This window comes from Cebus imitator, unplaced genomic scaffold (assembly GCF_001604975.1).
Source record: "Cebus imitator isolate Cc_AM_T3 unplaced genomic scaffold, Cebus_imitator-1.0 Scaffold448, whole genome shotgun sequence".
NCBI lineage: Eukaryota > Metazoa > Chordata > Mammalia > Primates > Cebidae > Cebus > Cebus imitator.
In genome coordinates, this window is record NW_016107763.1 from 1,025,997 (window position 1) to 1,053,217 (window position 27,221).

General features: G+C 38.1%; 1 protein-coding gene across 2 annotated transcripts in view; it reads right to left on the minus strand.

Moving 5' to 3' along the window:
* MAPRE2 (microtubule associated protein RP/EB family member 2) overlaps positions 1-27,221 on the minus strand; it is a 166,356-nt gene that overhangs the window by 127,920 nt on the left and 11,215 nt on the right. For both annotated transcript variants that reach the window (XM_017511403.2, XM_017511402.1), the window contains exon 2: positions 11,860-11,921. Coding sequence is in view for 1 of the 2 variants with exons in the window: in XM_017511402.1 (XP_017366891.1) it covers positions 11,860-11,921 (62 nt within the window). In the remaining variant the exon portion in view is untranslated. The remainder of the gene's footprint in view (positions 1-11,859; positions 11,922-27,221) is intronic.

Genomic DNA, 27,221 nt, shown 5'->3' on the forward strand with positions numbered 1-27,221 from the left:
ATTGAAAACATTCCATATTCATAGATTGGAAGAATCAATATTGTTAAAATGGCCACACTGCCCAAAGTAATCACAGATTAAATGCTATACCTATCAAACTACTAACATCATTTTTTCAAAGAACCAAAAAAAAAAAAAATTCTAAAATTCCATATGGAGCCAAAAAAGAGCTCAAATAGCCAAAGCAATCCTATGCAAAAAGAATAAAAGCAGAGGCATCACATTATTTGACTTTAAACTACAAGGCTACTGTAACCAAAAGAACATAGTGCTTGGACAAAAACAGACACATAAGCCAACAGAACAGAGTAGAGAACTCAGAAATAAAGTGACACAGCCACCTGATCATCAACAAAGTTGAGAAAAATAAGCAATGGGGAAAGGTCTTCCTATTCAATAAATAATACTGGGATAGCTGGCTAGCCATGTGCAGCAGAATAATAAAACTGGACTCCTATCTTTCACTTTGCACAAAAATTAACTCAAAATGGATTAAAGATTTAAGTGAAGGCTTTATAGGAATCCAAGAAGAAAACCTAGGAAACACCATTCTGGACATTGGCCTTGGGGAATAATTTATGACTAAATTCTCAAAATCAAATGCAACAAAAATAAAAATTGATAATGGGACCAAATTAAATGAAAGCGTTTCTGCACAGCAAAAGAAACTATCAACAAAGTAAACAGATAAGCTACACAATGGATGAAAATATTCACAAATTATGCATCCAACAAAGGTCTAATATCCATAATTTATAAGGAACTTACAGAACAAGCAAAACACAAATAACCCCATTAAAACATGAGCAAACACATGAACAGACACTTCTCAAAAGACATACAAGTGGCAAACAAACTTATGAAGAAATGCTCCACATCACTAATTAGAGAAATGCAAATCAAAACCACAATGAGATGCCATCTCACACCAATCAAAATAGCTGTTATTAAAGTTAACCAACAACAGATGCTGGCAAGGCTGTGGAGAAAAGGGAATGCTTATACACAGTTGGTGGGAATGTAAATTAGCCACTGTTGAAAGCAGTTTGGAGATTTCTCAAAGAACTTAAACAGAACTATCATTCAACCCAGCTATCCCATTGCTGGGTATATATCCAAAGGAAAATAAATCATTCTACCAAAAAGACACATACACTTGTACCTTCATTGCAGCATTATTCACAATAGCAAAGACATGGAATCAACCTACGAGTCTATCCACAGCGGATTGGATAAAGGAAATGGGGTACATATATACCATAAAATACAATGCATCCATAAAAATGAATGAAATCATGTCCCTTACAGCAACATGGATGCAGCTGGAGGCCATTATCCTGGGCAAATTAACACAGAAATAGAAAACCAACACCATGTGTTCTCACAAGTGGGAGCTGTACATTGGGTATTTATGGACATAAAGACGGCAACAATAGAAACTGGGAACTACTAGAGTGCAGAGGGAAGGGGCCAAGGGTTGAAAAACTATTGGGTACTATGCTTAGTACCCCAGTGGCAGATTCAGTCATATTCCAAACATCAGCGTCATGCAATATACCCAGGTAATAAACCTGCACATGTACCCAATGAGTCTAAAATAAAAGTAGAAATGTAAAAAATAGCATTTGATGTTAGTGTTTCTGCAGTTTACTGGGGTTTGTTCTGAATTTTTGTTCATGGTCTGACAACTGTAGAAAGGAAAAAGTTCTTCCCAACCAGGACTTAAAGGCAAATACACACACACACACACACACACACACACACGTATGTACATCACCTATCACCACCCCTACACACATCCACCAACTGTGTAAAATTATGTGAATGAGGACTAGAAGGAAAATAAAATGTGATATGTTAGGGTAGATAACAAGTTTGCATTCACACCTGCTTGGGTCCTAAGACTCTACCACTTACTAGCTATATGCCTTGAACAAATCAGTAACTTCTCTAAAACTTAATTTCCTCATTTGTAAAAAGCATCAACAAGGTTTCCTGTAGGACGTATAAGGATAAGTTGCTAGCAGAGTGTCTGGTACACAGTAGGTAGCAAATAAACTACTCTCCCACATATTTTTCCTCTGTATATAGCGGTCTGGTGTTCAGGTATTACACAGTTTAGATAGAAATGAAGGTGAATCTACCTTGGCTTCATGGATTGTTTACAGATGTTGCTCCTTCTCCTGTACTCACCCTTACCAAGACCAGAATCCCATAGGCTATCACCAACTCGTTAATAGCAGGACTTGTTATTTGTAGTGACTCTCTGACCAGGAAAGTCAAGTCAAAAAGTGAAGTGGTGTAGAAGAAACACGTTTTTTGATTGGAGTGGGGGAGGTCTCAATATATACAGGCATTCCAGGCATTGGCCTGTGAGACATCAGTAGCATTCTTTCCGCATACCACAGCCTACTTGTAGAGAAAATTCTGATAAGACATGTCAACCTCAGAGTGATTTTAGTGACATTTTTGATAGCAAAAATGAATATTACTTAACTAGATCCTAGTCCTCTATGCAAAAGGCAAAAATCTACGGCAATGTACAACTTGGTAAAGGTGCACTAAGCAGACAGCAGATTTATTTCCATAGGCCACACAGTGCTGGTCCCTGGGGCCACAGCACCCTTGAAAGGGAATACACGTTTGTGAGGGGGCATGTAACACCCTCAAACTACTCAGTAAGTTGCTCAAAGTTTCACTCTGATAGATTATCAATTAATAAGTTTGGTACCCAATCATCTCTGTAGTCAACAGAGGGCCCTGGAGAGTTAGTTACAATCCCTGTACCAATAACAAACTCATTATAAACCAAACAATTCGCAACTCATAACCCAGTCATTTGGCTTTTATAACATTTTAAAGAGAAATAAATAAAGCATTAGTCCATTTAAAAATAAATATATCACCCTCATGATCAATTTTCATGTTTCCCCAAAGAAAAGTTTTTATACGATTTTTATCTGCCAGGTACATACGCCTCATATGGACTGCTGAGACCTGAAAAAAAAAAAAGTCACCCTGCCTAGGAGGCCGGCACGACTATAAACTGATGGCCTTCAAATGCAGCGGTCTCAATGCTTCTAAGTCACCCTTCCATTTCCCTAGTTTGGGTTCTGTCATTATTCATAAACCAGATGTTTCAATATTTTTTCAGTTTCATTATATCTCTGACCCTACCACATTTACCTCCCTTAGCAGACAGCCTTGCATCTGACTTTACAGAAAGTATTGAAGCCATTAGATCAGAACTTAAGTTTTCTGTCCCCAAACCTACATAGGTACCTGAAGGACAGCTATCTTATTCAGATTCTTGCTTGTTGCAGTAAAGGGCTATGTTCTCCCCTCTTGCCTCCTGCTTTCTCAAAGCCCTAGTATATTTAAATTAGAAAGTAAATCATTATCTTTATGTCAAAAAGACATCTACACCCCCATGTTTATTGTGGCATTATTTACAGTAGCCAAGATATTAAATCAACCCAGGTGTCTGATAACAGATAAATGATTAAGGAAAATGTAGTATATGCACACAATGCCAAGAAAAAGAACAAAATTCTTTCACAGCAACATGGATGGAGCTGAGGTCATTACATTAAGTGAGGTAAGTCAGGAGCAGAAAGTTGAACACTGCATATTCTCATTCATACGTGAAAGCTATTATTAAACAGAAGTTGATTTCATAGAGTAAAAAGTAGAAGAGAGGATATTAGGAGCTTGGAAGGGTGGGGGAAGGAAAGGATAGGGAGAGATTTGTTAAAGAATACAAAATTACAGCTAGATAGGAAAGACAGGTTTTAGTGTTCTGTACCAGTGTAGGTTGACTATTGTTGACAATGACGTATAGTTGCAAATAGCTAGAATGAAAATATTGACTGTTTCTAACGGAAAGAAATGATCAACATTTGACAGGATGGATATGCTAAGTACCATGATATGATTATTTACATTATAATATTAAAACACCACTATATACCCCATGAATATGTACAAGTACTATTTGTCAGTTAACAAAATTAAAAAGCTCTGGTTTGTAACTTTCTACTAGCTTCTCCTACACCCTGTCCACTGGCTCCCTCCAGGCAGCGTTTAAATCACTCAGGTCTCTTCTACTTTAAATCAACTCTTCTTCCTCACAGGTCACGTTTTCTGTCTATACCTTCATAGTCAGTATCTTGAAGGTTATCTAAACCCGTCCTTTCCACTTCTCAGTTTCTCCCTCACTCCTCAACTTCTTGCATCTGGCTCCCATTCTGATTACGCCATTGAAATTATTCTCACCAAGATCACTAACAACCTCTTTGTTGCTAAAGCAATAGGCATCTTTTTAATCTTTATTATTTTATATAACCTTTATGGGCATTTGGACTTGCTGACCCTGCTCATTCCTAAAATGCTATTTTCCCTTGGCTTCCATTATGGCATACTCAACTGCTCTTTCTCTGGTGTTTCTGGCTAATCTTCATCTCTCTCTCTCTCAAATTGTGGTAAAATGCATATAACAAAATTTTTACCAATTTAACCATTTTTAAGTGTATGGTTTGATGGCATTTCATATATTAACATTCTTGTTCAACCATCACCACCATCCACCTCCAGAACGTTTCCATTCCTCTAAACTGAAACTCTGTACCCATTAAACACTAACTCTCCATTTCTTCCTCTCCTCAGCCTCTGGCAACCACCATTCCACTTTCTGTCTCCACGAATTTGACTCCTCTAGATAGCTTACATAAGTGGAATCATACAGTATTTGTCTTTTTGTGACTGGTGTATTTCACTTAACACATTGGCCTAAAGATTCACCCATGTTGTAGCATGAGTCAGAATTTCCTATCTGTGGCTAAACAATATTCCATTGTATATATATACTACATTTTGCTTATCCATTCATCTCCCAATGAACACTTGGGATGTTTCCACCTTTTCGTGACTGTGAATGCTGCTGCTGTGAACGTGGATGTACTTTCTCTTTTTCTTAATCTACATTTTAAATATTGGTGATTTTCAAGGTTCTACTCTGGACGCCCTTTCTCATTTTATACTCTCCTTGGACAATTTTATCTATGTTCGTGGCTTACTGCTTACATGCTAATGACTCTCAAAGCTATCATTCATTTCTTTCTCTTCTAGGGTTCAGGTGTCAAATCCATATATATATATATGTACACATATATATACACACACACACATATGTGTGTGTGTGTTTATATATATATAAAGATATCTATATCTATATATTTTTTAATGTCACGGGCACCCTAAGCTCAACATGGGCAATACTGAGCTTCTGATTCTTGTCCTCACATTTACAATGTGTCCTGTCTCAGTACATAACATCACCAAAGCCCCCACTTACTCATGCCAGACACTGGGCATTATCTTCTGCCAACCACAGCAGTGCCACTGGTGGTGCTCCCAGGGAGCCCACTAAACCACAAACTCTTTAGGTGACTACTTCTCATGTTGCCATCCCTTAAGAGGGTCCTTAAAGATCAACATATTCTCCTCTAAATAATCCCTCTCCATTACTTCCCCCTATATAAAATAGCACCTCCTCAGGCTGTATTCCTGTCACCCTTTCTTTACTTTTCTTCACAGCACTGAAATGGCATTTAACACATAGCAGGAACTCAATATGCATTTGCTGGATGAATAAATGACTCCTTGACGTCTTCCTTCCCCAATCCTTTCTATTAGGTTGGTGCAAAAGTAACTGTGGTTTTTGCCCCTTTTTTGCCACCTAAATTGTACTCAAATCCACCCATTAACCTCTACTCCAGCTGTCACCACTATAGTCAGATGCTAATCATCTTCCACCTTGTCTCTCTGCTTTCTAATCATGTCCCTTCCTGATCTTTTCTTTACACAGCCATCAGAGTGACCATTCTAAGATATAAAACAGGTAGTTTTATTTCTCTGCTTAAAGGACTTCAACATCACTTAGGATACAACCCAGAGTTCTTCATTAGCCTCAAAAGGCCCTTCCTGATCTGTCTGTCTGTCCATCCCTACCCCTCGCTATTCCCTCAATACTGCGGCTCATTACTGAATTTCTTTCAATTTCATTAATATGTCAAATGCTTCTCTTATTCCCCCCCCACCCCCGCAGATCTTTGAAGCTGCTACTCTTTCTGCCCAAACAATTTCCCTTTCTCTGGAGTCCCCCTATCCCCAACACTTGGCTAGCTCTTCCTTTTCCTTTGGGCCTCAGATAAGATGCCACTGAACTTGGAAGCCTTGCTTGACCTCTGCACACCAGTTCTGGCTTAGTTGTTGCTGCCGAAGACTGTGCTTCACGGCATCCCATACTTCTCCCAGCACAGCACTCAGCACTCTGGAATGGTACTGCCTATTTCATTAACATTCCCTACAGTGAGCCATAGTTGCATCAGGGCTGAGAACCCTGACTGTCTCATGCAAAATCTACCCTCTGTCTCCAAACAGTGATGGAGCCATGGTAGAAGCTTAATTAATGCTTGATACATAATTCTTTAAAAAAATTTTACTTGAGACATTTCAAATATCCAGGAAAGTTGACCAACATTTTATAATAGTATAATAGACATTCATATCCACCAGATATATTCAGCAGTTGTTAACATTTAGTCATATTTTCTTTGTCTAATCATTTACCTTTGTATATTTATTATTTTAAGACAAAAGACAGAGAAAATGAGTGAATTCTTAAGTCTTACCAACACGTTCACAGAACATGTAAGATAAGCTACTGAAGAAAAGGAGTAAAAGAAACCATGAAGAAAATCCTCTAAACCTCTACTTCAGCTAAGTAAAATTCAGAAATGAGAACGTTAAGCTCTGCACCACAGTTTATAAATGTACCCTCATTCTATCATTTAATTCTCAGAAGTCTTGTAAGGCAAACTGATTAATAAACAAAAAGAATCCTATGAAGAACCTGTAGCTCTAGGGGGGAAGGGGAAAGAAAATCAGTATTTCAACATTTTCTGAGTGTCCATGATGTAACCAACAAGTATATTACCTCTAATTATTCTCACAACAAACAAGATATATTATGATGTCTCTACTTTGAAGATGAGAGGGAAGCTTAGTGAGATCAAGCTGTTTGTCCAGCTCACAAGCTGGTGTGCAGTGGTATGATCATGGCTCACTATAGCCTTGAACTCTTGGGTTCAAGGGATCTGCCTGCCTCAGCCTCCTGAATAGCTGCAACTACAGACATGTGCCACCACACTGACTATTTACTTTTATTTTTTGCAGCTATAAGGTCTCTCTGTATTGCTTAGGCTGGTCTTGAACCCCTGGCCTCAAGTGATCCTCCAGAGTCAGCCTGCAAAAGTGTTGGGATTACAGGCATGACCTACCGTGCCTGGTTTAAATTAAAATTTTAATTAAAAATCATAAATTAAAAACTTTGTACTGTGGTATGACATAGGTAAAATTTATCTTATTGCTTTTATATATACTAGGGTTAATCTAGGTTAATCTAGTCCTAATTCAGATTTAGGTTAATCTAGTCCTAATTCTTCCTACCTCTATGGTACAGTTAAGGCAGGGACAAATTAAAGCAGTGACCACAGCCAAGAAGAATCAGAAGTGAAGGTTCTGGTGCTATGGTAATGCCACTGCCTAATTCTAGAAAAGTCATTCAAACTTTCCTCACTCAAGAATATTCATCTGTAAAATGAGAGATTGGATTAGATTATCAATAAGGTTTCTTCCAGCTGTTTTAAAGACAAAACACGAACGAAATTTACAATTCTTGGTGATTTGCTTCCATCATCATCTGGTGAGGGCCAGGTTGTAGGTCTCACCAAACCCAGGCCTAGCCTCTGTGCATTCTCAGTAAATGTACTCACTGCGGGGAACTGTCAATGCAGGCCAACTTTAATTGCAATGTTGGTCAGGACAAGTGCAATTACAAGAACCTTCAATCTTCCAGAAGCAGACCTCCTACAGATTCTGACACAATAACTGATGATCAAGGCTGTGTCTTTCAAAAGGGAAGCCATGGAAAAGTTTTGCTCTAGAGGAAACCCGTGTTTATCCCTAACCCTGGGTATCCTCTGCCAGACAAGCTAGCCTGGTTATAACCTTTATAATATATTTTTTTAAAAGATTCTCTACTCCATTAGATAGTATGCTCTAAGAGCTCTGCCTTGGTCACTTCTATATCCCTAGCTTTTACCATGAAACTTGGCATAGAGTTAGTGATCAATACATGTTTATGGAATAAATGGCTAATCTCACCATCCCTGAGTATTCCAAACCAACTGACCTTCATGGCTCAGCTCAGATGTCATCTCTACCTTCCCCTCCCCAAATTTCCATTATATTATAACTGTGTTTCTCCTATGGTGCATCTCATTTTCTATATTACCGTCATTTACATTAACCAGGAAAGTCAAATGCTCTGAGATAGAAGCTATCTCTTGTTCTTCATTGAAAAATTACAATACCTAGCTGATAGTAGGCACAAAATAAATGTAGAATGAGCACATCAGTCATATATATATACACATACACATATATATACACACATATACATATACCCCAAAACACTCAGCACAGTGTTTTACAGTTAGTAGTCATTCAGTAAATACTATTGAATAAGTTAAATGCCCTCTGAAAATGTTGTGGTGAAACTAGTACCCTAAAACTACAAATGTTTGTAAATTATTCCAAATCTTTGGGGAAAATATAGTAAACTAGATTAAAAGTCATAAAAATGGTCTATCTTTGACAAATAACCCCACTTCTGGGATTTTGACCTTAAAAAATAGATCAATAGACACAAACTAAACCAACAAGATCTATAGAAAAATTTAGCATAGCATTTTTTTATAATAAAAAATGGGAAGATAGTAAGAATTAAAATATATACTTTGGCATGCTGACCTAACATTATACTGCTATTGTAATGATAGTTCTGATGACCCATGAAAGTAAAAGATGCTGTGATTCACACTAAGTAAAATACAAAGTTCACACTCATTATGATATGCATTGTGGAATAATAGAAATGCCTGTGAGAAGACCAAATGGGCAAAAATAGGAAAACAGTTATTTTAGGATGGTATTGTTATGAGTGACTTTTACCCAGGATTTTCTTTAAATGTATTATGTTACTTTTCATTAATATAATAAAAAATTGGTATAGTCAACATAAACTTTTCCTTAATGTGACTGACTGATTATATTTCCCAAAGACAACTGTTTAGTGAGGATCAAAGCATAAAATTAAATTACCTACTAATGAGCTATTGCTTCAGTATTTGACTCTAGAACTCAGGTGAATCTGAATTATACGTCATGAGGTATAAAGTACAAGCATGTTATGTGTGGTGCAGAAACAGATTTGGATGAGAAACAAGAAGTGACACCTGGTAAAGGAATCTCAGGAACCACTTAATAGCAGACAGGATTATTCACTCAGGGAAAAGATCAGTACAGCTTTTTCTCGGAGGCTGGATTCAGAACCTTCCTTCCCCCACAAGAATCCATTCATGCTCAAGTCCCACTGAACTATCCATGGGTTTCACATAACATGAATACTGTATTTTCAGTTCACATTTGGTTGCGGATGTGGAATCCACGGATATGGAGGTTCGACTGCATTTATTGAAAAAAAAATCATTTAAAAGTAAGCTGTTGCACTTCAAACCCATGTTGTTCAAGGGTCAACTGCACTAGTTCCTGAAAGAGTTAAATAAAGGATGGTGCAACCCAGAAGGGATAGAGAGAGAAGGGAGAGGGACTAATGATGGTTATTTCCTTGGTTCTCTGCCACCTCCTACCACCTCATCCCGTCTCTATTATCTAACAGGGATGTGCAAATGATGGCCCATAGGCCAAGTGTAGTCCACTGCCTGTTTTTGTAAATAGCTTTGCTGAACACAGCCAAGCCCATTTCTTTATGTATGATCTTTGGCTGTTTCCACATTGCAATGAGTTGAACAGTTGTGACTGAGACTTGTATGGTCAGCAAGGCAAAAAATATTTATACTTTGACTCGTCAAAGACCCATTTGTCCCATACCCCTCTATACAAGGAGATTTATAAAGCAACACCTTATTTAGGTAATGGGCCATCTTTTCCTGTTATTTTTTCTTCAAATACCCCAACCTGGAAGATAGGATGATCATATAATTTATCATCTAAAATGAAACATTTTCAGGGTGAAAGGGGGTCCTAACTATATTCCAAGACAACAGAATTGAACCAGGACTGTCCCAGACAGATCTGACATATGGACCATCTACTAGAAGGGCCAGCAGTGCAGATCAGTTTTCAAAGGGCACTCATGATTTGCTGCTATAGACACAGAAAGCTTAGGTGGCTTCTCTTTCTGGTTCTTCTTGTTTCTAATGCCCTCAGATACTGTTCCACTGACCCCTGTCCCAATTCTGCTTTAGAGCCTGCTCTGGTCCCCAAATATTCCAGCTCTTGGGATACCATGCAGGGTACCACATCTCCACTTTTTTTTTCACCCTGTCACCCAAGCTGGAGTGTAGTGGTATGATCTTGGCTCACTGCAACCTCTGCCTCCTCCTGGGTTAAAGTGATTCTTGTGCCTCAGCCACCTGAATAGCTGGGATTACATGCATGTGCCACAAAGCCCAGCTAATTTTTGTACTTTTAGTAGAGACAGGGTTTTGTCATGTTGGCCAGGGTGGTCTTGAACTCCTGACCTCAGGGGATCTGTCCACCTTAGCCTACAAAAGTTCTCTATATTTCCACTTTCACTAGAGCAACAGGGGAAAACATCTATTCATCCACATTAAATAAACTAATTATTTCAAGTCAATACGATAAATTTTATACCTGCAAATTTTAATATCAAGACAAATTCTTAGAATGCTATTCTTCTTTAAGTAGAAGAATTTCAGTTTCTCTTCTTGAATATTTAAAAAATGACCACCAGTCACAGCACTTATTACAATGATATCCCAAAGCAAATATGCAATATTATTCATTAATTTGAGCTTTTAACATTCACCATTACTGTTTGGAGAATTACTATTTAAGAATGAGGTTTCTAATTTTATCATTGCAGAATTTTTTTTTAAAAAAGAAGAAAACACATACGCCCCCACACAGTTTTTAAGTAACAATGTTTGATGCTGTGGAGAAACAGGTGTAAAATAAAAGACGTTTAGAGAACCTTTGATAAAACATAGGATATTATACCACACTTTGTGAGTCTGTTCTGTGTGAACAATAGCTCGTAGCTCTGAGACCTCTCTGAATGGCTTTCCAAATATTGCCCTCTGGTGGAATTTTAGTTAGTTGTTCCTTTGTTCTAAGGGCTCCTGGAGGTGACTGTTGAAGGCATTATTTAGAGAGACTTAGAGTATGAGTTGGAAATAACTGAAGATCAAAATGATTGTGTCCCAAAGACAAATCCCAAACTAAAAAAATGAGGCTTTTTTCTAGGTTCCTCATCTCTGTCACAAGCACACTCGCATGCTCTCACTCTCTCTTTCTGTCCTCAAAGCCAACAGAGTGGCTTTCTGGATTCTTAACAATAGCAAATAAAAATAATTTATTCATAAATAGCAATGTCATGACTTCATTTTGACAATATCTTGATATTCTACCCTCCCCACCTATCATGAATAAGATTTTCAAAATTAAACTTTAATTAATTGGCTTAATCATTTTTAGAGGAATTTCTAATAGTAGTTAATTAGCCCGTAGTACACTTGAGAAATGGAATATAGTTTGAAAAATAGTGTTTTAAAACAGCATATTTACTCAAATATTGGCTTTAGTTGTATACTGGAATTTTGAAAATAAATTTGTTACAATGACAATATTACTATTCACTTTAAATTAATTTTTAAGCAAAGAGTCATGCAACATAGTTTATATAAACCTTACCTTGAGCATCCAGGCTTTCTCCCTGGCTGTTGAAATGAACTGTTCCTCTGGGAAACAGGACCCTTGGATAGTAAAAATGGAAGAAAAAAAGAAGACAGTGCAAGCATTTAATATGACGAAAATATGATAGCAAAGAGTTATAATTTAGTTTACTGGATATGGCCAGCAATAGAAAAAAAATTAAAGAAAAAATACACACCAAATATACAAAAGTCAATCAATCTTACCATATGAAAGTGATTAAGTCAGCCAGACAATAGAATTATACTCTCAATCTATATTATTAGATCAATTCTTATAACAGTTTATAAAAATTAATATAATTTCTGTCCTATGAAAGTAATTTTTCTTTTGTTTTTCCCCTGCTCTAATAGTCTGATGTGATGGGAATCATGTAGGCAAATAACCCCAAGAAGCAGTGCCTCTAGTGGGGTATCAAATACCAACATCAATTAAAGTATTGAATTCCCCAAACTTAGGTTTATTCAGATTTTATATCTAGTATCAACATTGGCTTATTCTAGTCGAAAAGATAATTTTGACAGGATAAGCACTATAAAACAACTTTAAAATGTATATACCAATAAGCAGTAATTTGCTTTCTTTATATGAATTAGCTATTTATTTTCAAAACATGTTTTGACTAAATGAGAAAATAAGACAGTAAACAGATTAGGGACAAATCCAATTCTGGAGGTTAAGAATTGTATGAGCTTTGAGCTTGCTTTGAGAGTCCAGTGTTTAGGGGATGAATGGTTATGGAGGAGGTTGCTATGGTTCAACTGGATGCTACTATAAATGACCTGACATTCATATACATGTGAGCCTTAACTCTCTTCCTCACTTTCCACCTAAGCCTTACATTGCTCTTCTGTGTTTTCTATGACCATTTCAGAAATGACTTTGGTGTTTATTTAGCTTAAAATCAATTGTATGAAAATATTTGTGACAGATCCAACATTATGTGATTATTCCCAGACATAGTTCTGGAGATGTTGCTGGTAGAATTTTTTTTTTTTTTAATTAAAAGGGAGGAGGTAGGCATTTTATAGTTTTTCTCTAAGCGGAAAAGGAGATGGTTAAAAAAAAAAGACAAAGAACAAAATGGCAAGTGCCAAGAGAATAAAAGTAAAGGTGACAGCTCAATTGTTATACTACTCAGTGAAGGATCTCAAAGTAATAAACAAACTTGGGCTTGTTTAAAAATCAGAAAACTTGACATGAACAGTATACATGAATAGTCTCAAGAACTCAATTTAGGTACATTGACTACAATCTAAATTTTTCCTTCAGGTACATTAAGTAGAATTTCTTTACATATTTTGCAGCAGAATTTAATTTTATGAGTACTTTATATCTTTCCATAATTGAATGATATTTGATAAACCTAAAATTCAGATGTTAACAATATTGGTTCCCATCCACGTCAGTTTCTATTCCTAAGTCCTTTAATTTTCCAGAAATTTTAACTGAATCAGAATAAAATGTTCATTTATCTACTTTATTTAATAGCACCCAGTAGCTGTGCAAACCACTGGCCACCAAGCTACGAAGCAGGAACATAAGGTTTCTAGTTTATCTATAAAGCAGATAAGTAGCCATTAGAAAATTCAGGATTGTCTGTACACAACTGGCCTTTTTCTATTTTCTGACAACTGTCCAGTGTTAATTTTTCAGCAGCTGCAGTCGATCAGTTTGGAGAAGAATGACATTATTTATTGAACACCCTATGCACCACTCATTTCACATATTTTATCTAATTTAATCCTCAAAACCATCTTATTATAAGTGAAGAAACTGAGGCTTAGAGTAGTGGGGCAATTTGCCCAATATCATGCAGCTAGAAAGGGATAGATTTTAATTGAGTCTGGCAGACCAGTATCTATCTCTTTTCTCTTTCACACTAAAATGGCTTAATAGCAGTCATTTGACACAGATCAGAAATATCTGGAAAGGTTTCGCCGCACCATCATAAGTCCAGGACCTAGCATATGGTAGGTGCTCAAGAAGGCCCTGCCTTGCTTCCCACACAGCCTTTGCTAGTGGGGATAGGAGTGAGGCAAAGTTTTCTCCTGTTGTGTTTGGCAGAAGTAGAGCTGTTATTGTCTGCAAGTCTCACACTTTACATAAAAACAAACTCAAAATGGAACAAGGCATAGTGTAAAATGTAAGTCTACAAAGCTTTTATAAAATAAAAAAAAAAATAGGAGAAAATCTTTGGGATCAGGGCTGGCAAAGCATTCTTAACCTTGACACCAAAAACACAATCTGTAAGAGGAAAAATTGGCAAATTGTACTTCAACAAAATTAAAACATTTTGCCCATGTGAAACAGATACAAATACAAGATATAAACTGGGAGAAAATATTTGCAAGCCAAATGTCTGACAAAGAACTAATGTCTAACATAAGGAACTCTCAAAATGCAACCAAATAAACCAACTTAGTTGAAAAATGGGAAAAATATATGAACAGACATTTAACTGAAGAGGATACAGAGATATAGAGGCTAGATAATATGAAATCATATACATTATTAGCCTGTAGGTAAAAGAAAATTAAAACTACAATGAGACATCACAACATACCTATCAGAATGGCTAAAAGAAAAATAGTGAAAACACCAAATGTTGGTAAGGGTTTGAAGAAAATAGATCACTCATATATTGCTTGTGAGAATGTAAAATGGTAGAGCTACTGTGGAAAACAGTTTTGTAGTTTTAAAAGCTAAACATGCAACTACCATATCACCCAGCAATTGCTCATTTTGGCATTTACTCTAGAGAAATGAAAACTTGTTTATAGCAGCTTTATACATAGTAGCCCCAAACTGGAAACCACTCAGATATCCTTCAACAGGTTAATGGTTAAACAAACTGTGCTACATCCAAACTTCAGAATACTACCCAGCAATAAAAAGGAACCAACTACTGATAGAAAGTAACAGCCTGAATGAGTCTCCAGAGAATTAGTCTGAGTGAAAAAAGAAAGTCCCCAAAAGTTATATACTGCATAAATCCATTTATCTAACATTTTTAAAATGGGAAAACTATAGAAATGGAGCACAGATTAGTGGTTGCCAGGGGTTAAGGAGAGGGTGATTACAAAAGGCAACACAAGTATTTTTGTGGTGATTGAAATGTTCTGAACCTTGATTGTATCAACATCAATACCCTGGTTATGACATTGTGCTATAGGTTTGCAAGATGCTACCATGGCAGATTGGTTAAAGAATATACGGGATCTCTCTGTATTATTTCTTACAACTACATCATAATGTACAATTATCTAAAAATAAATTTTAAAAAATCAGGTGATTGGATAGGAACTAGAATTTAGCAAGATATCTCAGTGTTATTTTCTTACCTTTTCAAAGAAAAGCAAAAGCCCCAAAGCAGTGGGCATGATGGATCAGGACTTTGCTCCACTTCGCACAGATCCAAGAAACAAAGTAACTCACTCACTAACTTGGCATTAAGAAACCGCTGCCAATGTTCTGCTATCCAATCTTGCCTATGTTGGAATTTTCTTTGCTGTTATTTCTCTTTCTCCCTCATTTACCTTCTCAGTCTATCAAAATTCACTATACACATATTCAAAACCAGAAATGAGTTTGAAGTAGCAGCATAATACATCATGTACATCAAGCATCCTTTGTATCCCCCCCTTCTTTTTTTGAGATGGAGTCTTGCTCTTTCACTCAGACTGGAGTGCAGTGGCTCCATCTCTGCTCACTGCAACCTCCAACTCCTGGGTTCAAGTGATTCTCATGCTTCAACCTCCCAAGTATAGCTGAGATTACAGGCATGTGCCACCACACCTGACTAATTTTTGTATTTTTTAGTAGTGATGGGGTTTCACCATGTTGGCCAGGCTGGTCTTGAACTCCTGGCCTCAAGAGAGGACACCTGCCTCAGCCTCCCAAAGTGCTGGGATTACAGGCATGAGCCATGGCACCTGGCTGATACATCCTGTATTTTTTTAATGGATCTCTCATACCCTTAAGTTCATACTATCTAGGAATTTTCAAAATTTTCCAAAATGTCCACATCTTATTTGCATAGAAATGGAATATTTAACATTTATTTTTACAGATAGGGTCTTTGCAATGATGCCCAAGCTAGAGTACAAGAGTCTCTACTCACAGGCACAATCATAAGGTACTGCACTCCTGACCTTCTGGGCTCAAGCGATCCACCTGCCTCCACATCTTAAGTCACTGGGACTATGGGAAGTCACTGGGACTACAGGTACATGTATGGAGTGGAATTTTATCCTATGTGGTACTATTTTATGAATGACAAGGCAGGTGTTCTATATTTAAAACTGAAGCACACACTAAATAAGAACAGAACTTTAATTGCCAACACACACAAAGGAACTTGCATAGACCCCCTTCATGTTTGGAAAGATCATATTGACTGTTATTCTTTAGCCATTTTGAGCACTAGGGCAGCTCCTCAGAAATGAACAGCCATAAGCCAGCTGCTTCCTCTGGCTTATGGTTCTGCTTACTGGTTGGTTTTGTTTTTATTAAAAGACCAAATATCTTTGTCAGGATAAGAGTCATGACTCTTTAACAAAGCACATTCTCTGTTTCTACAAAGGTCCATTTTCCCCATCCTCTAGAAATTTCAATTCCTCTTTCTTTGACAAACAAATCCAGAATTCCAGCATCCCATGTCTAAGGCATAGCAGCAGAACCTCTATCCTAGCTAAGGAGTCCCCTAATCCTCTGGCAAAGACTGCTACTTTCATGTCTGCCCATAAAACCACACAGGAACATAAAAGATACATGAAAATCTTTTATATGTTGAATAAACAACATATTTATAAAATACTTCAAATCATGCCATGCCATTGAAAAAAGATTTTATTCTTTCTTCATTGCTGTGTGCTAGCCAATGAGGCTTCTGGTCAACAGGTTAAAGCATCCTCCTCACAAAGAGACAGCATTACCACCTCTCCAGCTGTTCACAGCTTTTCCAAGAAGAGAACACTACCGGGGCCTGAGCCCACGTTTTTCTCTAAGGAGTTTACTAAAGCTGTCTTTGAATGTCCAGAATAAGCTGTATCCTGAATTCCAAACTCCCCATGGCCATTTGAGGTATTGAATCTCTTCAGTTGTAGATCACATTCTTTAGTGTGGGAGGTCCATAGCTTTCTAGGAATAAAGCAGCTTGCAGCTTTAGCAGAAGGTCACAGGCCATCAATGCTGAGGTGGAGCCTACTAGATATCAACCTTTCAGAGAGCTCTGCCTCCACCACACACCGCCTCAATTCGTGGTCTTGGGCTGGGCTCAGGGCCTTCTCTAGGGGAGCAGAGGGGAGGCCTAGACCTCCTCCCCTCTCCTGTGCAACTCCCCCAGGACAAGACTGCCAGGAAGCACAGAGCTGAGCACACATCAGGGAAACCAAAAACCAAATGAGCATATTTGGCAAGTAAAGGAGGTCAGATTACACTGAATCTTGGGTTAAGTCTGGTACAACTCATTTTTCTCCTTAAGAAAGACAAACTACCAAATGACCCATATTGTATATTTAAGGACTTCAAAAAAACTTATAGCTCACTGCTAAAGGGATTTTGGTGGTATAATAAGAATCGTAATGATAATCCCCAGAAAATACCTAAAATGATAGCTATAATAAAATAAAAATTCAGTTCTTTTCATAGAATTGTAGCCTAGCTAGCCCCTTCTTCTTGGAATCATCATTTATCCATCTGCTACTTTCCATGTGAATCAGAATTAAAATGTTTTTTAAGATTGCCCTTTCTATTTTAGAATAGAATATTTATAGTGCTCAATGTATAAAAGTAAAATTCTTTCAAAATATTACACGAGACAAAACGACACGAGAAGTAACACATACATTATAGTTCTATAAAATGTTTTATAGTTACATTATTTTCACTTGTCCCTTTATCCTTTATCCATTTTTAATCAGATATCTTTGAAAATAGATTCATGAGCATAGAATAGCTCCTCTCTTCATATGTGCAATTGATAATGAAATGTGGCAGAATGCATATTAAGTGGCAGAATGCATGTTACATGGCAAAGTAGCACAAAGAGAGGTTCGATTTCAGGTTCAATTTCAGAGCTCAGGGTTCAAGTTTAGTGTTCAGGTCAGAGTGGAAACTAAAGCCCTGCTTTCTATTCTTGCTGTCTTTATAGTCTGGAATTCCTTTGACCATCCAAAGAAAAAACACAATAACATACTGAAGTGTTACGTGTGACATCTAAGACTTTGACAGCAGCAAAAGGGCTAAAAGACCTTCGGTATCAAGGACTGCTGTGGCCTTTTGCATGGTATTGTGCTCTGTGGAAATCTTTGAAAAATTTTTTTTAATATTTTTGGCCAAGTCCATTAAAAATGCTGGTAAGTGGATGGAACTTGTAGAGACCTGCAGGAATGTTTGCATAGCCTCTGTACATAAGCTTTCTATATGAGCCAATGTGAAAACTCCAGGATGCTGATATAACAACAAACAGCTCTGCCTTGGGGTCCCTGCCATGGGGTCTGGGGTCTGCCTTATAAAGGAATCTATCTTTTTTTTTTTTTAGATGGAGTCTTGCTCTGTTGCTCAGGCTAGAGTGCAGTGGTGCAATCTTGGCTCACTGCAACCTCCGCCTCCCGGGTTCAAGCCATTCTCCTGCCTCAGCCTCCCAAGTAACTGGGATTACAGGTGCACACCACCACGCCTGGCTAATTTTTTTGTATTTTCAGTAGAGATGGGGTTTCACAATGTTGGTCAGGTTAGTCTCAATCTCCTGAACTCATGATCCACCCAACTTGGCCACCCAAAGTGCTGAGATTACAGGCATGAGCCACTGCACCTGGGCAGAATCTACTTTTAAAAGGTTTGGGGCCCACATCAGTAACTAAATTCCTTGATAGAAAAAAAAATTCATGCTGAATTCCACTCAACTGGTAAATATCCCATTGAAGTGTGGAGCAGATGCCCCAATTACACTGTTATTGATAAAACAGCTACTGGGGAAGTCAATATATTAATGGAAATAAATCCAGGTACAACTTGAAAATATTTCTTAAAGGCTTTTCCTTCAGTAATTTTACTTGCTTATAGCTCTTAGTTTTGTAAAATTATTTTATATATATCACATCACCCAGATCTTGAAAATGTAATTTGTTTTTTTTTGTTTGTTTGTTTGAGATGGAGTCTTGCCCTTGTCGCCCAGCCTGGAGTACAGTGGTGCAATCTCAGCTCACTGCAACCTCTGCTTTCTGGGTTTCAAGCAATTCTCCTGCCTCAGCCTCCCAGATGGCTGGGATTAGAGGTGACTGCCACCATGTCCAGCTAATTTTTGTATTTTTAGTAGAGATGGGGTTTCACCATGTTGGCCAGGCTAGTCTCAAGCTCCTGATCTCAGGGGATATGCCCCATTCAGCCTTCCAAAGTGCTGGGATTAAAGTCATGAGCCACTGCACCTGGCTGAAATTGTAATTCTTTTTTTTTTGTTTGTTTTGAGATGGAGTCTCACTCTGTTGCCAGCCTGGAGTGTGGTGGCGCGATCTCTGCTCACTGCAACCTTCGCCTCCTGTCAAGTAATTCTCCTGCTTCAGCCTCCCAAGTAGCTGGAATTATAGGCGCACACCACAATGCCCAGCTAATTTTTTGTATTTTTAGTAGAGACAGGGTTTCACCATGCTGGCCAGGCTGATCTCGATCTCCTGACCTTGTGATCCACCTGCCTTGGCCTCCCAAAGTGCTGGGATTACAGGCATGAGCCACAGTGCCTGGCTGAAATTGTTTCTTTTATTACTTCTTCTAGAGTTTCACTCTGCTTGCTTTTTAGTTAGCTGCTTTTCTCTCCTGATGCTTTTTCCTGAAGAGCTCTCATTTGGTACCAAGTTGAAGAGTCAGAGCTCTAATTGTGCTTCTCAAACTTTTTAAAAAATCATCTTCTTCACTCCTCCTCCCTACTCACAAGGAGTCTTTCTATTTCCTAAGGATACTAAGAAATCCTTTAGGATCCCCTAAATGCTATGGAATAAGATTTTGTCCACAAAGGTTAACCTTTGGAGGCCACAAGCCATTGTAATATCCAATTTTCATTCCCCTTGAGAATTTATGCTATAATACATTTGAGCAAACAGGCATTACTGAGCATCTCTATTTGTCAGGAGATGTGGGGATACAAAAATGAATACAGTGGGTCACTGCCCTCCTATGTTGCAAGTTGTAAGCTTCCCCACTCCCCCCCTTGTTTTTTTTAGCATAATGTCATGAAATGAAGAGGATTATTAACCCCACCCTTTAGGTGAAGAAACTGAGGCTCAGGAAGCTTGTTTTCTTGCATGAGATCACTCAGCTAGTAAAGGACAGAGTTGAGACGTAAACACTGGTCTTGTGATTCCAAATCACAGACTTTTCTCACGGATCTATTCTACCTTTTTCCTATATTTATCAGGCTTCCTTTGCATATTAGTTTTAAATTCAATTTCATATATTTGAAGCAACAGCATACCACATTTCAGACCTCTTAAGACTTTTTATACAAAGTTTCTATTCTTTCATTTGTTCAACATATTAACCACTTATGAGTAGCTGCAATATACCAGGTGCTGTGCTAAGTATGTCACGTGCATCAGCTCATTTACTCCTCCTGATAACCCTCTAAGGGGTGTTATTCTTTATCCTGTCTCATAGATGCATGAACTGAGGCTTCCAACCCATGTTTGTTGTACTTTGAAGCTGGGACTCCTGAGTGCCACCATACACACCTATTAGATTCCAAGTACTATGTTTGGTGCTGGGATTCTAAGGGTAAACAATACACAGAACAACCACCCAGGAACTTAAGTCTACTTGGGTAACCACCTAAGCTCTGCCTCGTGCCAGATCAGCTGTGTCATTAGATTCTTATAGGCGCACAAACCCTATTGTGAACTGTGCATATGTGGGATCTAGGTTGCCTGCTCCTTATGAGAATCCAATACTCGATGATCTGAGGTTTCCAGAATAGTTTCATCCCGAAACCATCTCTCGTCCTCCACCCCGCTCCAAGTCTTTGGAAAAATTGTCTTCCACGAAGCTGGTCCCTGGTGCCAAAAAGGTTGGGGACTACTGAGGTAATAGATACAAAATAATTATATCCTGGGGCATGAATGCAATGATATTGACAGCAGGAGTGAAAAAACACAAAGGGAAAATTTCTGACTGCTGTTTTCCTGGAGAGCATATAGACTTTGAATATCATTTGTTTTTCTCATTCTGAAAATTATACGAAAACAAGCATTTTAACGATCAGGTTTATCTGCTTTCCTGACTTTATGAATTGCCTGGGAATTTTGTTAAAATGCAGGTCATGATTCAGTAAGTCCGTGGGTTGGGGGGTATGAGAACCTGCCTTTCTAAAATCTTCTAGGTGATGCTGCTGGTCTAGAGACCACATCTTGAGTTGCAAGGCACACACTATCTGTGCTTCAGAGCTCTTTCCAAAATCTGCTATGGTGGCAGATTAACATACACTTGGTAAAGGAGCTATTCACTCACATGATCCAGAGATAAACTAATATACAGCTTACACCTTACTACCAAACAATGGACACAAACACATAGCTTAGACCTTACCACCAAACAAGCATGATGAAGGATGTGAAGTCCATCCTTGGTGCACACCACTTTTTTCTTGCTCCTCCTTTCTGTATTTATCCCTAGCTCCCAGTGGGAACATACTCACACAGTGTTCCAGGTTCTTAGGGAAGTTCTCCCCTTTTGAAGATGATATGTATTTAATTGATTAACTAGTTTGTACAAATGCATTAGAGAGTGTTTTTAACAAAAACTTATGATTTTTTTCCTGCTGACCGAAATGGCTGTCTCTCGATCTTATTACATGAGCACCCTTAATGAAGCCACTGTTATTTTTCTTTGTGTAGACAATTGGATCAGCTGAAGCTGCCACACATATATCCAGTGTGCTTGAGAGATAGGAAGATGTTTGATGTCCTGCCAAATTCTGTGAAGAGCAAACAATGAGCTAAAAACTTAAAAACTTTGCATTATTTGTTTCTATAACTGTATACTGTACTGGGACCATTAATTTGCCTAAAGGTGTCAGGTTCAAAATGACTTTTAAGATTGTCTACACTTTATAAAAACATTCTTCCCTTGGGACACTTGCATTTTCAAAATGAGGGAAAAGAAGTGGCCACCGATGCTAGAATATTAACAGTCCTCATCTACAGTGAGATGTATCCAGAAAATGTATTTAACTAAGTTTTTAAAACCCTATGCATGTTTCCATGGTAATATGAGGTGGTTAGAGGTTAAGATACTGGTATAAGTTAATAGGTTTATGAGTTAAAGGGATCTTTGAGGGTTACCCTGAGAATCCAACTATCATTTGTAAGTCTACCTGGTATAAAGAGCATTGGGACTTGGGGTAACATTCTCTGGGTTTGAAGTTTTCCCAATTATGTGACTTTGGACATGCCACTTAAACTCTGGGACCCAGTTTTTACAATTTTCTGTAAAGTACAGCTCCTTAAAGAGCTGCTACTACATACAAATATTCTTTAGCAACTATAAATTTCTATGTAAATAGAAAATACTTAAGTTTATTATTACTAAATTATTGAATCTGAACATATCTCTTTGGACCTGACTATAGGGACATGCAATATTAAAATAGAATCAAATCTAAGGAAAACAGCTTAAACAGAATGGGAGGGAATATCTATTTTCAGGGATCACGTAAATGTGGCCTCAATGAAAAGGGCCCCAAGGAATCATTGGAGTAGGACCCTCTCTGGCCTTTCTTGCCCTGCTGAGGTCTTTTTTGCTGCCTCTTCTGTAGTACATGACGTTGACAAGCCCTCGTTTGATCACCATCCCTCTAAGGCTGGCAGCCTAGGAAAAGGAAAAGCAAAAAATAGAAACCAAAAAACAAAACTATCATTGGACCACAACTGAGACTTTTCCTGTTAGCTTGATGATGAATAGTGCTCATAAGATTGCTGTAGGGATTACATGTTTTGTAGCTATCACTTCATCTAACACAGTGCTTAATATCTTTATTTCCCTCAAAATTTTTTGGTCCCTAGAGAAGCTGTTTTTTTTTTGTGTGTGTGTGTGTGTTTTTTTTTTTTCTTGCTTGCTTCCTGCCACCGTCCTGCATGGTGTTTCCTTTTTCATTCCCCATAGAGACAGTAAATGTCTCCTCATCCTTCCAGTTAGTACAATGTGCTTGAGAGCTGGGAAGCAGCTCAGAGGATCTGCAAAACATCGTCAAAAGCAAATGATATGCTATAAACTTTTTAAACTTTGCAATTACAAGTGGTTTTAGTAAAAAAAATTCCATGCCACAGTTTTTTTATCTATAAATTGGGATTAAATGAGATGATCTCCACGGTTGCCCTAAGCTCTAAAACACTATGATTCATTCAAATTTGTTATTTGGCATAACGAAGGGCACATATTTCAAGAGTTATGTACTGATTTTTTGAGACCCTCTCTGTCAACACTCTGATTATGCCAGGCATTCAAGATGGGTAGAACACAACTAGCTTCATTTGTTCCCATCAGGAGTGAGAAGGTGTCACGCAGCTGTATCTCTGGTCCAGAGTGCAGTAACACCATGGCCTGGTGGGGGAAGGCTTTTCCCATCACTCCTCTTTGGGCGCCATTTGGCATTAATTTTTAGGTGCCAGGGCCATAAAAGAAGAAATGATTCCCACTTCCGTTCACAATTGTTGATGTATGGTCTTTCTACAGTCACTAGCATGACTCCAGTACAATCTTAAAAAGTCCCTTTGCATCAGGCTCAAAGAAAAGGTTTGTTATAGTTGGTTCACTCCCTGTGTTTTAAGTCTATTTCCTTCTTGTTCTTGCATGCTCTGGTGCCTCGAGCAAGTGCCATATCAGTGCCCATGCCAGGCACAATGGTTCACTCCTGTAATCCCAACACTTTGGAAGGCAGAGGCAGGAAAATCTCTTGAGCTGAGGGGATCTAGACCACCCTGGGTAACAAAACATGATCTTCTCTTTATTAAAAGTAAAAAAGAAAAAATTAGCCAGGAGTGGTGGTGTATGCCCATAGTCCCAGCTACTTGGGAGGATCACTTGAGCCCAGGAGTTTGAAGCTGCAGTGAGCTATGTCTGCATCATTGTACTCCAATCTGGGCAACAGAGCAAGATCCTGTCTCACTCAATCATTCATTCATAAATAAATCAGTGTCTAGTAATTGTGCAGTAGCAGAAAATCACAAGATACAGGCCGTAGTGTCTTGACCTATGTTTTGAGGCAGCACAATCCAACTCACTGCTGGACTTGATCAGTGGTTCTGCTTTTTCCATGTCTTCCCTTATCTCTAACAGAACATAATATGTGAACTTTTTATTTGTCAGCCTAGGCCACCTGAGGAAGAGACGACTCAACACTAAGAACCACATGCAAAGGGAAACGTGAGCTCAGGAAGTTTTCTGAGCGGGTGCTTTTTAAAATGTGTCTGTTCTGCCGGAAATCAGACTGCTTTCGTATTTTGAACAGCTATAATGGCATTCTCCATATGTTGAATGGATGCTTAAACTTATCACTGCATCTGCCTATTCCAATTTAAAGAATTCAATGTGCTAATGGACTAACAAAACTGCATGTTTTCCTCATGTTTAAAATGTAATGTATGGATTCTCCAAAGGAAAAAAATATGGTTCCCACTCTATTTTCTTTTTTTTTTTTTAATTAGAAGAAAGGAATTAACAACCACTTTTCAAAGCACTTTTCAAAGGGATATTTTGTAGAGAGAGAATAGGTAAAGTTATGTAGGATGCTTTCATTTCATTATGAGAAGCGAAGTCACAAAGGTGAATTGAGTGGCTTAGACTGTGCTTTAAGCACAGCCTGGGGCAAGAATTAGGTCCCTTGACAATCAGTTCAAATTGACTTATTGTTCATATAATAAAGAACAATAACAATGATGCTGTGCCCAACTTGAAAACTTTTGAGTGAAGATGATTGCACAGACTTTGAACTAAGCCAGGTAGTTAGAGACAACCATTCTTTGTCTTAATTCATGTTTTCTTTGGAATATTTTAGTAGCTATTGTTGCTTCCACTTTATCATTTCTCTATTTATCAGTAATGCTTTTGCTGTTTTAATTTCTAGAGCCTCTACTCATGATTAGTAACAATATTTACATAATTTTTCAGCTAGAGAAATCAGCATTTAAAAGTCTCTCAACCAAAGTCACACAAAATTATTAACAGGGCAGTAACAAAGCTCAGGGTTATGAATCATGCTTTAATGTTAAAAGAAAACCCAAAATATGAAAAACAAAAAAAATTCACATAGCTCTTAGATTCTAAGAGCAACCCTTAAAACACCACTAGGCCTCACAAGAATATGGTGTTAAAAATCTCTTCCCATTGGGATGGGCCACAAACCCCACGGGAAAATATGACTCAAATGGAGTTAGGCTTGATATTATAGAACACATACACAATGATTGTTTTACCTATCCCTCACGGCTTACCTGCGTCAGATTGCTCAACAAGGTATACTCTAAAGGTATCAGATGACTCTTAACAAACCCCACCCAAGGTCTCAGGTCTGGGCAAATTACCATGAATAGCATCATCACAGACACTCAGATAAGAAGTTCAGGAAAGACAACCTAATACACTCTTCCACAAAAGAGATGAACCTGACTAACTCCAATTTGCAACTTGGCTGGAGTTGTGTCCATGGTGATGGGTAAGTATAATACAGTGGTAGACTCCCAAGAGGAGAAAAAAGGCCACACATTCTGGAATATAATTATACTCCTTTTAGTCTTGAGGTCTGTGTGGCTAATTGTGAGAGCTGTTGGTAAGCAGTACCAGGAGCCTCTCGTTCCTTTCAAATAAGGCAAATAATAGTTCTGTAGAACAGACGTTTCTTGTTTCTGAGCACGACTTGGTTCCAAAGCTCTAATCAGTCTCTCCTGTTACTCAAAACAGGCTCAGTGAACGAACCCAGAAACAGAAAACCAAATGATGCATGTTCTCACTTAGAAGTGGGAGCTAAACATTGGTGATACATGGACGTAAAGATGGGAACAAGGGACTCTGAGGACTACAAGAGGGAACTGGGAGAGAGAGAGAGAAAAGAAGAAGAAGGGAGAGGAAAGAGAGGGGAGGAGGAGGTGGACAAAGGCTGAAAAACTACCTGTTGGATACTGGGCTCATTACCAGGGTAATGTGTTCAATTGTACCCCAAACCTCAGCATCATGCAATATACCATTGTAATAATAAACCTGCATGTACCCCCTGAATCTAAAATAGAAGCTGAAAAACAAAAAGCAGAGGCTCAGGAGCTGATCCTCCCTCTATCAGTTTATCTGTCCCCAAGTTCACAAAACATTCCTTCCACAATGAAAAGACCAAGGTATCCATGGTTACAGTGAAAGCTCCCTATAGTTCAGTTATTGCTTAATGCTTTTTTGCTTTTCCTTTTATAGAGATGGAGTCTCAGTATGTTGTCCAGGCTGGCCTTGAAATCCTGGCCTCAAGCAATCCTCCTGCCTTATCCTGCAAAGTGTTGGGATTACAGGCATGAGCCACCACACCCAGCCTGATGAATTTTAATACACATTTAAGTCATATTCTACATCAGTGTAGAAGTACCATGCTTTTGACTATCTAAATTTTAAAACAAACATCTAAAATAATTCCCTAGGACATCAGTGGTTTACACTGAATGCAGGGCTGGATAAAATTTATCATAGATGAGAGTCAGGATTGGAGAAAAAAGTCACATCTGAGATTTTAGATAAGAAATGTGGGTTTTTCTAACTGAAAAAAAATGACCTACATTAAGATTCCAGACAAAAATATCCTAACACTTGTCAGAGTTAGAAATCAATTCTCCAAACAGTCCACCATTTATCTTTCCTAGGGTTCCTTACACTCTCCTGTCAGATAGCCATTTTCTTCCTTCTAAACCCTTACCAAAACCTGCCAAATGGTCAACCCTCACACCAAGCCTCAAATGCCATTCCTCCCAAGAAGTATTAGTATTTAACAAAGCAGAAGAAATGAAGTTTTTGACAGTGGACTTCCAGGAATTATTCACAGAGAAGCATTCCCCACCAAGCATGTTTTTTTAAATAAGGAAGACTGCAACAAAAGGGAATTCTCTAACAAACTTCAGTCCCGTGTTGGAGAACACCGCTTCTGAGTGCACAAGAAGATTCTCATTGCAATTCTTCATCTACAAATCATTGAATTGGAAAATGAAACAATTCCCAAAGTTAAAATTGTGTGTCAAGCACTGTGCTAGAATCTGGGAATGTGGAGGTGAATACAAGTTTTTTGCAATCTTCAGTGGATTGACATGCAGTGGGGATGAAAAGCA